The 15,955-nt window shown below is 36.5% G+C and overlaps 1 protein-coding gene across 1 annotated transcript; it reads left to right on the top strand.

The window, feature by feature from the left end:
• The first annotated feature begins 7,845 nt into the window (after positions 1-7,845).
• Positions 7,846-10,419, top strand: LOC133033135 (uncharacterized). The gene is made up of 3 exons (XM_061107746.1): positions 7,846-8,112; positions 9,178-9,660; positions 9,949-10,419. The coding sequence occupies exons 1-3, from the start codon at positions 7,846-7,848 to the stop codon at positions 10,417-10,419; spliced, it is 1,221 nt and encodes a 406-aa protein (XP_060963729.1).
• The last annotated feature ends 5,536 nt before the right edge of the window (positions 10,420-15,955 follow it).

Here is a 15,955-nt window from a genome sequence, read left to right as displayed (position 1 = left end):
TAATCATTTATTTTTATCCTCTTTCTAGAGTATTTAATGCAATTAAATATGATAAAAAAATTAGCATAAATAGAAAAAGATAAAAGTGACCCGACAAATGAAATGGTACCTAAAACTTGGTTTGGTTCCATCTGTTGTTGAAGCCCCCACCATGACAATGCCCTTTTTAAAACCAGAAATACCGCCAAATAACATCACCTTCCATACCTACTGCAACTCTGCTATTCAATACTAAAATAATAAATAAAATAAAATAACAAAAGAATTTGCAATTTTAATAATTCATCGTTTTTGATTTGAAAGTGTTTAAATGAAGAATTATTATTAATAAACGTTTTTTTTTTTGGAAATATGTTCAGAAGAAAGTGTCGGTAGAAGGCTGAAATCCCCCCAACGAGACGGCACTATTTCTTTTATTTGTTTTTCGTTTTTATTTTTATTTTTTTTATATAAAATTTGTTTATTTATTTGGTGGATGAGATCATTCTTCTTCTTTGTTCTGTTTATTTGGAATGTGATTTTTTTTGGGTGAAAATGTGTTAGTTAAAGTGTAGAGATAAATTGAAAGGAGTCCGTTAAAGTCACCGGCAAATACTGCGGGAAACCCCCGATACCCGGTCGCTCTAGGTGAACCGACGTAACAGGAGAATGGCTTTTCCAACGGCCATTGCGGGTGCACCAATGGGGAGAACTACAGAGAATTTGTTTAAGACAAACAAGAAGTACTATTGTAATAAACTAGTTATGTTCTAAGGTCAATATTTGTTTTGTTTTTTTTTTTCAAAAAAATGTCAACAATTCAAAGAACAAGGGAAAAAATATCTTATTGGGTCAACTTTAAAACGTTTATTCGTTTTTAACTTTATCTCTTTTTACATATTATATATTTATTTTAAATTTGATATTATTGATTCATGCCCTTCAAGAAAAGAAAGGTGAAAAAAAGTTATCAAAAAAAAAAGTGAAAAAAATTAATAAATTAAAAAGCTTGTAAAATCATGAATTATTATAAATTGGTCACGCAAAAATGTGTAATTAATTAGATAAATATATTATTCTAGTGCAAATAGTCTTGTATATTAATATCTTTAACAAATAAACCCAATAATTAAATCTAACGGCATTTTAGGTTTGATCTCCCGTTAACAAATAAACCCAATAATTAAATCTAAAAAATTAAACAATCTTTTCTTAAATTAAAAAAAAAATTATCTTAGCACATATCTCTCTAACAAACCTTATATTCCCATATTTTAATATTTTGAAAATCGGAATTAATAGTCATACATAATATTTATGAAAGTGTTACAGTTAAATTAAATATTTTTCTATAATGAATTAAATTATTTACAATTATATTTCACGCATTTAACTCATCTCACCCATATACAAGCCAACTAGGTACATAGCTAAGACGTAGTCGTATATGTGTATAGATATATAATAATATTGAAGACAGTAATAATTAAATTAAATATAATAATTAAGTTTGTGATGATTTTGCAGGTGCAATATAATCGTTTGTAAAGATAATTCTGATATCGATAAGACCGGCGACGGAAACCCTAAGAAAGCTTCCGGGAACTGATGCGTTTTGCGATATTCAGCAATATCCGATGGCCATTCAAATTCCTGGAACAATCATTATTCGAATCAAGCCTGCCTTGCTTTGTTTTGCCAATGCTAACTTCATCAAAGAAAGGTTTATTTATATAAATATAATTTTATTTATTTAAAACTCGAACGACACAATATATTTAGATTATATCCATGGTCATGGCGACTCAATATAGTTTTGATGCTATATTAGTTTAGTGGTGACGTTTTCAGTGTCTTTCATTCGGATCGGATCGGATCGGAAAAACTATGGCTGAGCACACTGAGAGCGCGGAGGCGAAATCAGAGTCTTTGATCGAGAAGATTACAGAGAAGATCCATGGTCATGGCGACTCTTCATCCTCCTCATCCGACTCTGAATCGGAGCAAGTGAAACTGGAATCTCCGTCTTCTGTTAAGACCAAGATTTTCAAGCTTTTTGGGCGAGAAAGACCAGTTCACCAGGTTTTCGGTGGAGGAAAACGTAAGGATCTCTTTCACTATTTTTATCTTTTTTCTTTTTTTCAATCTCAATTTGCTTTGTCTTCTAGGTCTTTCACTAATTTGCTAACCAACAATTTGAAATTAGAGGTATCTTCTATTTGAATTAATTTATTCATTGGGTTACATATTTATTTTTTTTGTGTATTTGTGTATTTATGCGATTTTTTTTTATGAATTACTCTTTTTAAAAATAAATATGTTTATATTAATTTAAATTTAAACTCTATATAAAATAATACCTTTTTTTCTAGAAACATAAAACTACATACTAATTTCATTAACAATCATCAATATAAAATTTAAACTCTATATTAAAAAATACTTTTTATTTTCTAGAAACATAAACAATCAAAATATAAATATTCAAGTATGAATAAATCAGAACAATTCAAAATCAGAACAAATAAAAATTCAAGTATTTCAATAAATTTATAAACAAATAAATCAGAACAATTCAAAATCTCAAATCAAGAAAATTAAAAGTTTAGATTTATAATCTTTACAAATATGAAAAACTTAAATAGATCTATCTACCATTGTTGTTGTCGTTGCTTAGTTACTGAATTCTTAAACAAAAATTACTAGAACTTATATAAAACTAATATTTGCGTGGCTCGCCACGTAACTCTCATCTAGTATTATAAATAAGTGTGTATATGTTTATAATAATAAGATAACATAGATTATTTTGTGCTGATGTACATGTCTCAATTATAGTTAAGAAGACATCCAATTATTGAGTAAAGACTTCTTAATATGCGTTTAATTAATAGATACGTAGAAGTTAGATATAAAAAAGAAATTATGGTAGCAGTTGATATGTGATATCACAAATTTATTTTTAGAAAAAGAAAATCAATATAATTCATGGACAGTGTCATACTAGCTAATTGATATGCAGTTATCAAAATAAAAATAAATTGATTGACACATTACAAACTGCAAGACAATGTATAAACGATAATTGTTGAGAGTATTTCATAAGCATAGATGCTAGAAACATGGTACATGTCTTCCATCTTTTACAATAGAAAAAATAAAACCACAAAACAAATGAAACGAAGCAAATTAAAAAACAAAAAAAAACCGTGAACCTTATATCTTTAATTATTTGGTAATAATTAAAGACATAAGTTTTAGAAACCTTTATATTTATTATATTTTGAAATAAACGAAAATAAAGGTTTTCAATATCTTAATTTTATATTAGATATCACTACAAGAAATGCGGCTTGTCGGCACAATAATGACACCGGTAAAAGCTATCAGCGAAGCTTGGTTGGTAAAAGATCTTTTGCTAGCGCAATTCACATTTGCGTCGACACAACTAGTTTTTGCTAACACTGTTATGTGCCGGTTAAAACTATACGCCGTAATAAACTATGGTTCCAAATCCGCTAATGGTCAGCTAAAATAACTTTTGTCGACACATTAATGCACCGACAAAAGTTTCACACATTTTTCCCATTTGGCGCGAAAAGTTTTAATTGTGCAACAATGTGCTGACGAAACCTTTCTCGTCAATTAAAATTTTGGCGCATATGACCTTTACCGGCGCATGGTTTAGGGTTTTAGGATTTTAGGGCAAGTTATGTTGCCGCAAAAGGCGCCGACAAAACCTTTGTTTTATTTTTTTTTTAATTTTATTATATTTTAATAATATTACAATTAATTTTAAATATAAAATTAGATTTTAAAGAAACATAATAAAAAAATGGTATTCTCATTTTTAATTAAAAAGTATTCGAACTAATATATAAACATGTTTGATTTTGTACTAAAAATAGTAAGTAATCAAAAGTTCTAAAGTTATTAGCAAATAAACAAAATGTTAAAAGATGTTAAAAAAGAGTTAAGTTTTATAGTTAATTATAAAATATATATTGTTCTAAAGATGGATAATGTCAGCATCGTTGTTGTTATGAGTCTCTGGACGATGCGATGATGATCTAGCACCAGGAGGAGTAGTGGGGAACGGTGGAAGATCCATAGGAGACAAGTTGAAACTAGGCACAACCCAAAAGAGATACTCAAACTAATCTTTAAATCACTTGAGGTAGAGTTGTTGTGTTTCATACTGCGGTCTCGAATACTGAGTATCCTGCTGTGTCTCCTCTACTTTTTTCAATAAGACCTCATACGGTTCCATAGTAACAGTTGGTGGGCAGAAGAAGTCGTGGCAAGTGCTCTTTTGGCCCCAACTACCTTCAATGTCGAGAGATGGCCAAAGCCTCTTAGATGTCGAGATCTCTCACCCTGTACTTGCGTCATAACATGCAAGTCTCGTGGGTACTGGGTGGGATCTATATCATCATCAACAGGCTAATCCTTAGTGGGAATTGGTTGATTTGCAGCCAATTCAACCAATTGCTCCTAAAAAAACAAAATAAGTTAAATAGTTAATTTGAATACAAAACAAATTGAAGAAATGTTAACAAATCAATAAATATCAATGTAAACTTACATAAGTTTGTTGCGCGTATTCGTTACACCAAGTATTGTCTCTATGCATGGTAGAACTTTTAAAAAGTGTCCACAGTAGTTGGAAGTGTTAGATTATGGTTTTACCAGGATCTAGATTTACTACCATGTATGTTGTTTAACATCCTAAATATGAATTTCTAAAACAATGTAATTTAAACACATATAAAGTTTAAGAAACCTTACATTGGTTGCAGCGAAATTAAATGACTCCTTCTGCTCAGATTCTAATCCTTGTATCCTTTCTGTAGCAGAGTATCACCAAGATCTAAGCCCGATTCTCCTTCACTTGATTTGGATTCTTCACAGTCTTACACACTATGATTGAGTACCAACTTGTTATGTGTGGGCATGTACTCTATCACTATAGGGTTCGAAATTGAAGAGAGAAAGAGAGAGAGAATGATTCGAAAGAGAGAGAGATAGAAGGCTCAAAATTTGACTGAAAGGCTTGAATGCATCATCTTTTAATTTGAGACCATCACTATCTATTTATAGGAATCCAACTAGGTTTAGGTTTGAATTATTTGGCATTAAAAAATTGATAAAATAAATGGTAAAATAGACCCCAAGTGGTCGGCCATAGGATGTGGGCCCATCACTTGCAATTTTGCCATTTTTCAACTATTTATCTTATTTTTCTCAAAAATGTCATATTTTTCAATTCAACCACTTAAATGCCAAAACTATTTACTTAATAATTAAAATTAATTATCAAATAAATTACCATTTAACTTATTTATTAATTAGACTTAATAAAGTCTCTTTATTAACAAATAAACCCTAGAATCTCTTTTCTTCACAATTAAGCCCTAGCTTAGTGAAAATTTATAAACTAGACATAGTCTAATTTTAGAATTATAACTGATTAATTAAAATCAATTAACTGAGTCATACAAGAAGTATTGTCTCAACTAGTATGGGGACTATGGGCCTATATAACCGAACTTCCAATAAGCAGATCTAGAATTTACCAAGTAAATTTCCTAACTTATTAATTCCTCATTGAACCACTATAGAACTTGAAATCGCACTCTCAGTTATATAGAACACTCTATATGTTCCACGATATAGATACGCTATAAATATTTATCCATCGTTCTAATCCCAATAATCAAAGATCCTCTATAGATGATTTACACCGAGTAGGGATAAATTTACCATTTTACCCCTCAATGTATTTTATACTTAAAACACTTAGCTTCCTATAAATGATATTTCAGTAAACTAATATAATCACTAAAATAAGAGCTCTTCCATTTATCTCTATTAAGCCAAGCTCGAAGGAAATCATCATTTCACTTCTATGTCCAGATAGAAGCTATAGATTTCATATCTATGTCCACTAAAATAAGAGCTCTTCCATTTATCTCTATTAAGCCAAGCTCGAAGGAAATCATCATTTCACTTCTATGTCCAGATAGAAGCTATAGATTTCATATCTATATTTAGCGCTCCCACTCAATTGTATTATCATGTTCCCAAAATATACATATTACCCAAACCAAAAGGTGGGCTTAACTAACAAATTAAAGAACACAAATAACACTCTTAAGATCAAACCTAACAATGTCAGGATTAAGATCTTTTGATCTAAGATCAACCAGTGATATTGACTTAGAAAGATACAACGGTAAGATTATAATATCTTTACCAAGATCAATATCGGTCCCAGTCCAATGTATACTCCATACATCCGAAGCCAACATACTTTGCCAATGTTCTGGAAAGAACATAACACTTATCCAAGGTGTAAGTATACTTTATCGCTGACTAACACATTAGTGTAAATCCAGTGCACTGATGAGTCAAGGGACATTATCTTTTGAAGCATATAATCACAATGACCTTCCACTGTGTTGACATCACTGTAATTGTGAATAACTATATGTTCTGGACTTAATAGATTTTGTACACATTAAACTATAAACATGAAAACTACATGTAAACATAAATGACTTCTAATCTTCTATTAATAACAAATCAGATTAAATTGAAATGGTTTTATTTAGGGCATAAAATCCCAATAGGATGTTCCCCGTCTCGGAATTAGCCTATATTTAAAAAAAAATAAGTGTGATTATTTTTATCGAAAAAATAAAATAAAATAAGACTTATCAATCACAAATAAATATATAAAGTTACCTGTTATACCCAAAATTCGGTTTCCATCTCAGTGGAAGACACGTGTCAAGATAAAGGGAATACGAATTGATGAACTCGCTTTTTATGAAATAAATCATTAATTACGTAAGCATCAGAGTATATTTGTAAGATGCTGACTGTAAGGTCTTATGCGAGGAGTCGATGTACAAACTGTTGCTTAGTATATTAGCGAGAAACCATGTGTCGCTAAATGTGAATAGCGAGGCATCAAGTACATTACTTCTAGGAAGACGAAAGCGACACGTATCAACTACAAAAGCACTTAAGGCATAATGTACAAACTAAGTGTGGCAGTCAGGTTGGCTCAAAACAAAGTAAGTGAGGTTCCTATCTCGCTATGGGAAAGCTTCTTGTAACTTCATCCAGTTAACTTCAGACATTTTCTCAGTGAGACTTACAATCCTGATAAGTCAGAAGCTAACATTCAAAACGAGCCTCGAAGAATCCTTCGTAAATAAGAATAGCGGTCGTCACAAGACGTGCATCGTCGATCTCGGAATGGCCCCAACTCGCTATTATGGTCACTGGAACTAAGCTTGTGTCGAGACATCTCCGGATACAACAATTAAAGACATATTTTAATACACGATCGTTTTGACCCAGTAAAAGTGGGAAAATCATAGCTGTATGATTTTCAAGTAATAACCGCATTTACACTACATGATATGTAATCAAACCCCATGAGTTTAGGGGATGATTGTTGTAAACAGATTATAGTTAACTTTGTAATTAACTACTCACTATGTAATTATAAATAGTGACAAGTAAGATTGAAAAAGGGACGAAAAAACTCATACAAAAGAGGCCCTGAGAAAACAATAAGAAATCTCAATAAGATTGACCCGTGGACTATGCAGAATTTTAACTGCAAAACCACGTAAAAAAACCCTGTGTTCATACTTTTACTTTTATAGCTTTTATTTTTTCTGTGTGAAATCATTACTGTGAGGCTCAAATTTGGTTAACAAAAATCTGCATTAACAGTTTGGTACTTTCATTGAGAGCCTCTGTGAAAAGTCTCTGAAAAAACCCTCCCTTCTTTTGAAGAAAAACCACCTCCTTCAGGGCTGAAAAATCCAGAAAATGTTAATACCCCACATGAGGAAACTAATCATCGTTCTGGGAAAGAGCCCATTGGCTCCAGAAGGTCTACCAACCTGTGGTCCAGACGGACCACCCGTTCTAGGAGGACTCAACCTAAGCGTGGCCCCAGCACATGGACCACACGTTCCCAGAGGACCAACCCCGACGTTGGTCCTAGTACACGAACAACACGCTCAAGGAGAACTCAACGTGGGAGTGGCTAGAATCTTGGGAAGAGGGATGAAGAGCCCAATCGTGGAGGTGCCCAGTCTATGGGAGAAGGTACTTATGAAACGGAGAACCGCCACCAGAGATGTCGTCTGGAAGAGGCGGAGCGTCAGAACGCTGAATTAGAATGTGATGCAGCCTCGACCAGGGCGGCATAGGGGACGAATGCTCAAAATCAACCTCAATCTGGAGTGAGAAGACCACGGGGCAGGCCTCATAGCTCACGAACCAAGAGACAGGAAAATGCCCAGGAAGAACAACTGGGGAAAATGAGATACCCCCTGAATATCCAAATGACCAACCAGAACCCTCACACGAAAATGATAATGGGATGTAACCAGAAATTGATGAACGAGAAATTCCTCATGAAAATGAGGAAAATCTTGGGAATCAGCCTGGAGAACGAAGGTCACCTGCGAGGAATCACCAACGTTCTTCCCGAACCCATAGAGTGAGGACTCGTGCAGATCCTAATGGGGGAAATACGACGAACCGCACTCAGGGGGAAAGAACAGAGCGTGAAGAAGCAAGTGTGACCACGAGGCAGTTAAGAACCCACAGTCAATCAACTCGAAGAGGAGAAAGTACTCAACGAGCTAATGATCGAGAAAGTATGGGAACTTGTAAATCCGCGAGTCACTCAAAGAGAAAGTCTATGAGTAGGACACGATTTGTGAGTAAGACGAGGTCTGTCAGCAATTACCCCCAACGGGATCTGCGAGACCACTTGAATCGGAAGAAACCTGACCTTCTCTAACAGCTTGGTCCAAAGCAAGAGGATGCCATCCAATTGGGATAAATGAGCTAGAGGACAAGGTCAGGAGATATCAAGTGGGGGAACTAAGGAGACGATCTGGATACAACTCAGACGATGAGCTTGACCCGTATCATCCAGATATAATGAATACCATTTTTCCTTTGGGATTCAAAAACCCGCATGTCTCGTCATATGACAGAACCACTGATCCGGTCTCGCATTTGAATAACTTTAATATAATAATGCGAGCGAGTAATGTGATGAACAATTTAAGATGTATTTTTTCCCCACCTCGCTTGTTGGAGCAGCGAGCAACTGGTTTAACAAAGTTTACTTATCATTCAATAACTTCGTGGGAGTAGTTGTCTAGGGATTTCAAGAAACAGTTTGAGGCTGCTAGGGATAGACAACCCGAAGCGGCCTCGCTACCCAATATAAAGCAGCAGCCCAGTGAGACACTTAAGGCATACTTAAGTCGTTTTAGCATGGTTGCGGCTAGGGTTAGGAATTTGGATGACACCACACAACTTACAGCCCTTCAGGCAGGGATCTCTACTGATCCATCAACTGCAGGGGGCGAGCTATGGGACGACTTACAAGGTTGTCTAGTAAGAAGCATCACTGAGTTCAACGAAAGGGCTCAGGTATTCGTTCGGAAGGAAGAAGCCCGAAAGGAAATGAATTTGTTGAAAATAAGTTTGGGAGGCAAACCCAGCAATGTTTCAACAAGTACTGTTTCCACGAGAATTGATAACTCGGGGGCTTCTGGTTCGAAAAGAAAGGACGGTTCTAAGGAACCGTCAAAGGATAAAAAGAAACAGAAGAAGCTCGATAAGTACGTGACAGTGTATACTATTTATACCGAGCTTAATAAAACTCGGGAGAATATTTAACTCGCACATAAGCAAAAGGTTGTCTTCGGCAAGCCCGAGCCCGTGAGGAATGCGCGGAGCAAAATAGATCCTAACAGGTATTGTAAATTCCATAAGGATATTGGGCGTACGACTGACGAATGTCGCCAATTGAAAGATGAGATAGAAAGTCTCATCGCTCGAGGCCACTTTAAGCAATACGTGAAAAGATAGGGCCGCGGATACAACCAGCCTAGTCTGTCCAATAACCCAAACAACTAGGGGTTACAACCTCTTCCTATTGAAGGAGAGGGCATCCTGGTTATTTCGGGAGGGCCACATATCGTAGGGGAAAGCAATAACGCCGAAAAAAGATATGTGAAAGAGATAAAGAACGAGCAATCGATGTTTGTCCCAGAACCTCCCAAGAAGGTGAAAACCGAGGAACCTCCAATTACATTCACGGAGGAAGACGAGAAAAACGTGAGATATCCTCACGTTGATCCATTGGTGTTTACCATTCAACTCGCCAATAAAAGGATCAAGAGAGTGTCAATAGACAACGGGAGCTCAGTAAATATCATTTATAAGGAAACTATAAGGAAGATGGGGCTCGAAAAGGCCAAATTGAGGCCTTGTATGGTGAATCTTTGCGGATTCACCGGAGATAGCATTGCTAGTCTTGGCATAATCGAGCTCGCATTAACCTTGGGCGAGGCACCCCTATCTGCAACTATTATGCAAGACTTCTAAGTTGTCGACCTGCCATCAGCTTACAACATATTGTTGGATTGACCAACACTGATCGGACTTGGGGCAGTCAGTTCAATCAAGCACCTATCCTTGAATTCCATACACAAGAAGGCGTGGGAGTGGTTCGTGGTGACCAGATGCTAGCTCGTGATTGTTATTGCATTGAGTTGCAGCATAGGAAAGCCGGTCATCAGTTGATGGAGATCCTGGCAGAAGAAAGTGAAAAAAAAGGCGAAGATCTTGACCCTTGAGTTCAAGATGAGAGAAACCTATTCAAACCAATTGAGGAATTGGAGGAAATTATTCTCGACCCAGGAAATCCCACAAAGTGTGTATACATTGGGAAGAACCTGGACGAGCAGCTAATAAGTTTTCTGAAGGCGTACCAGGATCAATTTGCCTGGAGCCATGGAGATATGATAGGGATCGACCCTAATATTATCTGCCATCATTTAAATGTTGATTCAAGCTACCCAGCGAAGAGGCAGAACATGAGACCTTTGTATTCCGAGAGACAAGGGGCACTAAAACAAGAAGTGGATAAGTTGTTGGTTAATGACTCATGCGTGAGGTGTTTTATCCCTCGTGGATAGCTAACCCTGTTCTCGTCCCGAAGCCTAACAGAAGTTGGAGAACTTGTATTGATTTCTCTTATCTGAATAAGGCATGCCCAAAAGATTGTTTTCCACTACCCAAGATCGACCAGTTAGTGGATGCAACTGCTGGGCATGAGCTTATGTCATTTATGGATGCATAATCTGGATATAACCAGATAAAAATGTATGTCCCAGATCAGGAACATACAAGTTTCGTAACCAACATGGGACTCTATTGTTATAAAGTCATGTCGTTTGGATTAAGAATGCTAGGGAAACATATCAGCGATTGGTAAACGAGATGTTCGCAAACCAAATTGGGCAGAACATCGAGGTTTACGTCGATAATATGCTAGTAAAATCAATAAAAAAGTAGGGATCATACCACAGACCTCACGGTATGCTTCGAGATATTGAAGAAGTATAACATGAAACTAAACCCGAAAAAATGTTCCTTTTGAGTTTCCTCAGGAAAATTTTTAGGATTCATAGTTAACGCGAAGGGTATTGAAGCAAATCCCAAAAAAAATCAAGGCATTAACTGACATGACATCATCGACAAAGCCTAAGGAAGTACAAGCCCTGACAGGAAGAATGGCTGCACTTAACAGATTCATTTCGAAGTCAACTTATAAGTGTGTGCCGTTCTTCTATATATTGCGAGGCAACAAAAAGTTCAAGTGGACAAAAGAGTGTGAAGAGGCCTTTCAGAACATAAAAAGGCATCTAGCGACGCCTCCAGTTTTGGCGAAACCAATAACTAGAGAGACGCTATTTCTCTATTTGGCCATCTCGGAAGATGCGATTAGTGCAACCATAGTGCGAGAAGAGGGTAAGCACCACCAGCAACCTATTTACTATGTAAGTAAAAGGTTACTGGGGGCAGAATCCAAATATCCCCCTCTAGAAAAACTCGCTTTGTGCCTAGTCCACGCGTCTCATAAACTACGACCATACTTCCAGGCGCACCCCATAAAAGTGTTAACTGATCAATCCTTGAGACAAGTTTTATTGAAACCAAATGCTTCTGGAAGATTGATAAAATGGTCAATTAAACTGGGGCAGTTCAACATAACATACCATTCTCAAACATCCATCAAGGGCCGAGCCTTGGCCGATTTCTTGATAGAAGGAATAACTTCAGAAGAAATTCCACATGTTCAGCGAGATGCAGAAACCTGGAAGTTTTATGTTGATGGTGCATCCAACGAGCAGGGTTCTGGTGCAAGATAATATTAATATCGCCAGAAGGCTTTAAGTTTCACTATGCTCTGGGGTTTCAATTTGATGCATCAAATAACGAGGCTGACTATGAAGCCTTGATTACAAGTTTAAAGATAGCTGAAGCATTGAAAGTCATAAACCTCATTTGCCATAGTAATTCACAATTGATTGTAAATCAGGTCCTCAGGGAATACCAGGCCGAAGGCTTAAAAATGGCAAAGTATTTAGAGAATGTTCGAAAGAACTTGTAAAGATTTGATTACTTTAAGACCAAACAAATTCTGAGAGAACAGAACTCTAACGTCGATGCCTTGGAAAAACTGGCCTCGCAGAACGACTTGGATGAGTTGAACTTGGTTCCGGTGGAGGTACTAGGCGAGTCAAGCATATGTGAAACAGAAGACGTCGAGATGATAGACAACTCTCCTACATGGATGACTCCTATTATCAGTTACTTACTCTACGGACAACTTCCAAATGATAAAAACAAGGCGCAAAACTATTGTATTAAGTGCCTCTCTACACAATAATTGAAGGCAAACTATATAGAAGGGGGTACTCAATGCCCCTACTTCGGTTTGTTCTCCCTATATAAGCGAATGAAATCATCAGAGAGATTCATGAAGGCTTTTGTGGGAATCATGCGGGTTGGCAAAGCCTGTCTAAAAATATCATTAGACAAGGATATTATTGACCAACGATCAACAAGGACACCCACGAGTTTATTAAGAAATGTTATAAGTGTTAGAGGTTTTCACATATACCTCGCGTGCCGCCAACAGAACTAAGAATGATGACCTCACCCTACCCATTTTCTATATGGGGAATTGACTTAATTGGGGCATTACCCGTTGGGTGAGGAGGATCTAAGTATGCGGTAGTGGCAGTCGACTTCTTCACGAAATGGATGGAGGTTGAGCCCCTTGTTTCCATAACCTGGAAGAAAGTCCTCGACTTTGTCATCAAAAACATTGTCTGTAGGTTTGGAATTCCCATGAAGATAATGGAACCCAGTTTGATGGCGACTTGTTCACTGAATTCTGCGATAGAAACAAAATTATCAAGAGCTTCTCGTCAGTATCCAGGCCTCAGGCGAATGGACAAGTGGAAGTTGTTAATAAAACCTTAAAGGATGCTATCAAGAGGAAGTTAGACACTGCAAAAGGCAGATGGGTTGACGAGGTACCTCAGGTACTCTGGGCCCACAGAACTATCGAGAAGACGACAATGGGACACATTCCTTTCTTGCTAGCATTTGGCTCGGAGGCAATGCTGCCTGTTGAAGTGAACATATCGACTCACAGAAAAAAGTTTTATAATCAAGAAGAAAACCAGGAACTTCTAAAGTTGTCCTTGGATCTACTTGAGGGAAAATGAACTGAGTCACAAATCACCAACGCAGCATACCAACACCGAGTTACAAGATACTTCAACAAAAAAGTCAAGAAAAGACTATTCAATGTTGGAGACTTGGTGCTAAGGCGAGTATTTGAAAATACTAGAGATGTATCTGCGGGAGTGTTCAACCCGAACTGGGAGGGTTCACATGTCATTGAAGTAGTAGTCGGAGTAGGAGTTTATAAATTGGATCGACTCAACGGCTCGCTAATAAAGAACTACTGGAACGTGGAATATTGGCGACCCTACAACCAGTAAATATATAATGTAACTCGAATTACAGATGTAGAATTTAAACTCCAGTTATGAATAAAGAGAATCATTTATATTAAGTAATTACAAAGTTTTACTCTTTAAAATTACTTAAGAGGCATTTATGTATGATTAATCGAAATTCATCTGGAAATACATAGTATAATGCGAACCCACCATTTCAATTTTTTTTTTAAAAAAAATTTAAAGGTTCTCGACTAAACCTCTTTGACGAAAGAGGAGTCGAACTGTTATAACTCCCTGACCAAACTTTTTTGACGAGAGAGGGGTCGAATTGTTATAGCATCTTGATCAAACCTTTTTGACGAAGAAGGGATCAAACAACTATAATTTTTGATATATAACCTATCTGACGGGAAAGGAAAATCAAAAGTTATAACTCGCATATAAAACTGAATACTAATGGTTCTCGCGAGCTAGGAAAGTGCTAAACTAAGCATCAAGACGCCTTGAAAAAAGTACTTGAACCTAGAAAATTGATAGATAATCTAGCTATTCATACGAGCAAATTAAAAATATACAAAGTGATAAAATCATTATAGTATATTTAAGATTGCTTAAGGCAGATTATAACTGCTATAGCGAGGCAGAATTGACAACTGCTTGAAAATAAAAAAAAAAGTTTGGTAGATAACCAACTACTTAAATAGGAAGATTGCAAGCAATGGAAAAACCCAAAAGTACTATATATTTGATCAAAATATAGTTGTTTATATTGTGAATAAAAACGCAAGCAAACACAATTGTATTAAGTTCAAATGAAAAGAGTACAAGGCATTTAAGATAAGAAAACCCAAGTTGGGTTACAAACTTGTCTTAACAAAAATGTCAATAGGAGCAAACCATTAAGTCATCTTCCTAAACAAAGAATGAGAGGGGGGTCGATGAACTCAAGAAAGACTGTCTTCATATGGCTTGAGAAAGACCGTCTACACATAGCTTGGAGAAAGACTGGCTACACGTGGCTCGAGAAAGACTGTCTACATGTAGAGAGCCTTGGCCTCTGGACAGATCTCATTCTCCTCATCTGAAGATCCCATTTCGTGCAGTTGAGACCTTATTCCCAGCCTCATGAAATTCCTCGATACGAGAAAGAGGTTGGCGCAAAGGTTTTCTAGTGCAGGGTTGGGTCTTGGGTTGGCTGGATTCTTTGATAGAAACCACGCCAACTTCCCTTCTAGACTCGTCCAAAATCACGACAACTTTCCGTTGAGATTCCTTGTCAGCCTGAGGAGGACCTTTAAGATCGCTCACATGATCTATGTCTATTCCTGTGGAGACAAAGAAAAAAGGTCAGTGGAGCAAAATAATAATAATAATAATCCAACTCAAACCACCATTCGCAAGGAAATAACACTTACCCTCAAGGATCACTTTTGAGGATTACCCATAATGGGCTACGGGGTTCCCCTGGTTTGGATTGGTCAGAAGCTCTTCAACCTTGGATTCCATCATTTCCGGTTCCAATTGAGGTTTGAAGTTCTTGGGAACAAATGGAAAATGGTTGGTGCATCCTGGTATTATGAGTTTGGGAGGGTAAACTTCTGAACTTAGATGGGACATTTTAGCAAGAAAGAGACAATCCATTCTCAAGATGGATCTCACCAAAAACCAGAAGTTTGTGAAATATGGCAAATTTGAGCCGCCCTTGTATACAGAATGTCTAGAGACAAGAAAGCCAAAGATTGGGAAATCTAACGGTTGGGAATAGGGCAAAATATGAAGAGGCGATTCATAATTACCCTCGAAGCCGTACAACCGCCAGAATCAAAGGACGCGTCTTTCCAAAAAGGGATTATGACAAAAATGCCCTCTATAATTATTAAAAAGCAATGTTTACTAAAAAAACTTTTTAAGGGGCAATTATCATACCCAAAATTTGGCTGCCATCTCAGTGGAAGACACGTGTCAGGATAAAGGGAATACGAATCGATGAAATTGCTTTTTATGGAATAATTCATTAATTACGTAAGCATTAGAGTATATTTGTAACCTGCTGACTGTAAGGTCTTATGCGAGGAGTCGATATACAAACTGTTCCTTAG

Source organism: Cannabis sativa, unplaced genomic scaffold (assembly GCF_029168945.1).
Source record: "Cannabis sativa cultivar Pink pepper isolate KNU-18-1 unplaced genomic scaffold, ASM2916894v1 Contig3, whole genome shotgun sequence".
Classification (NCBI taxonomy): domain Eukaryota; kingdom Viridiplantae; phylum Streptophyta; class Magnoliopsida; order Rosales; family Cannabaceae; genus Cannabis; species Cannabis sativa.
This window is presented reverse-complemented; position numbering and strand designations above follow the sequence as displayed.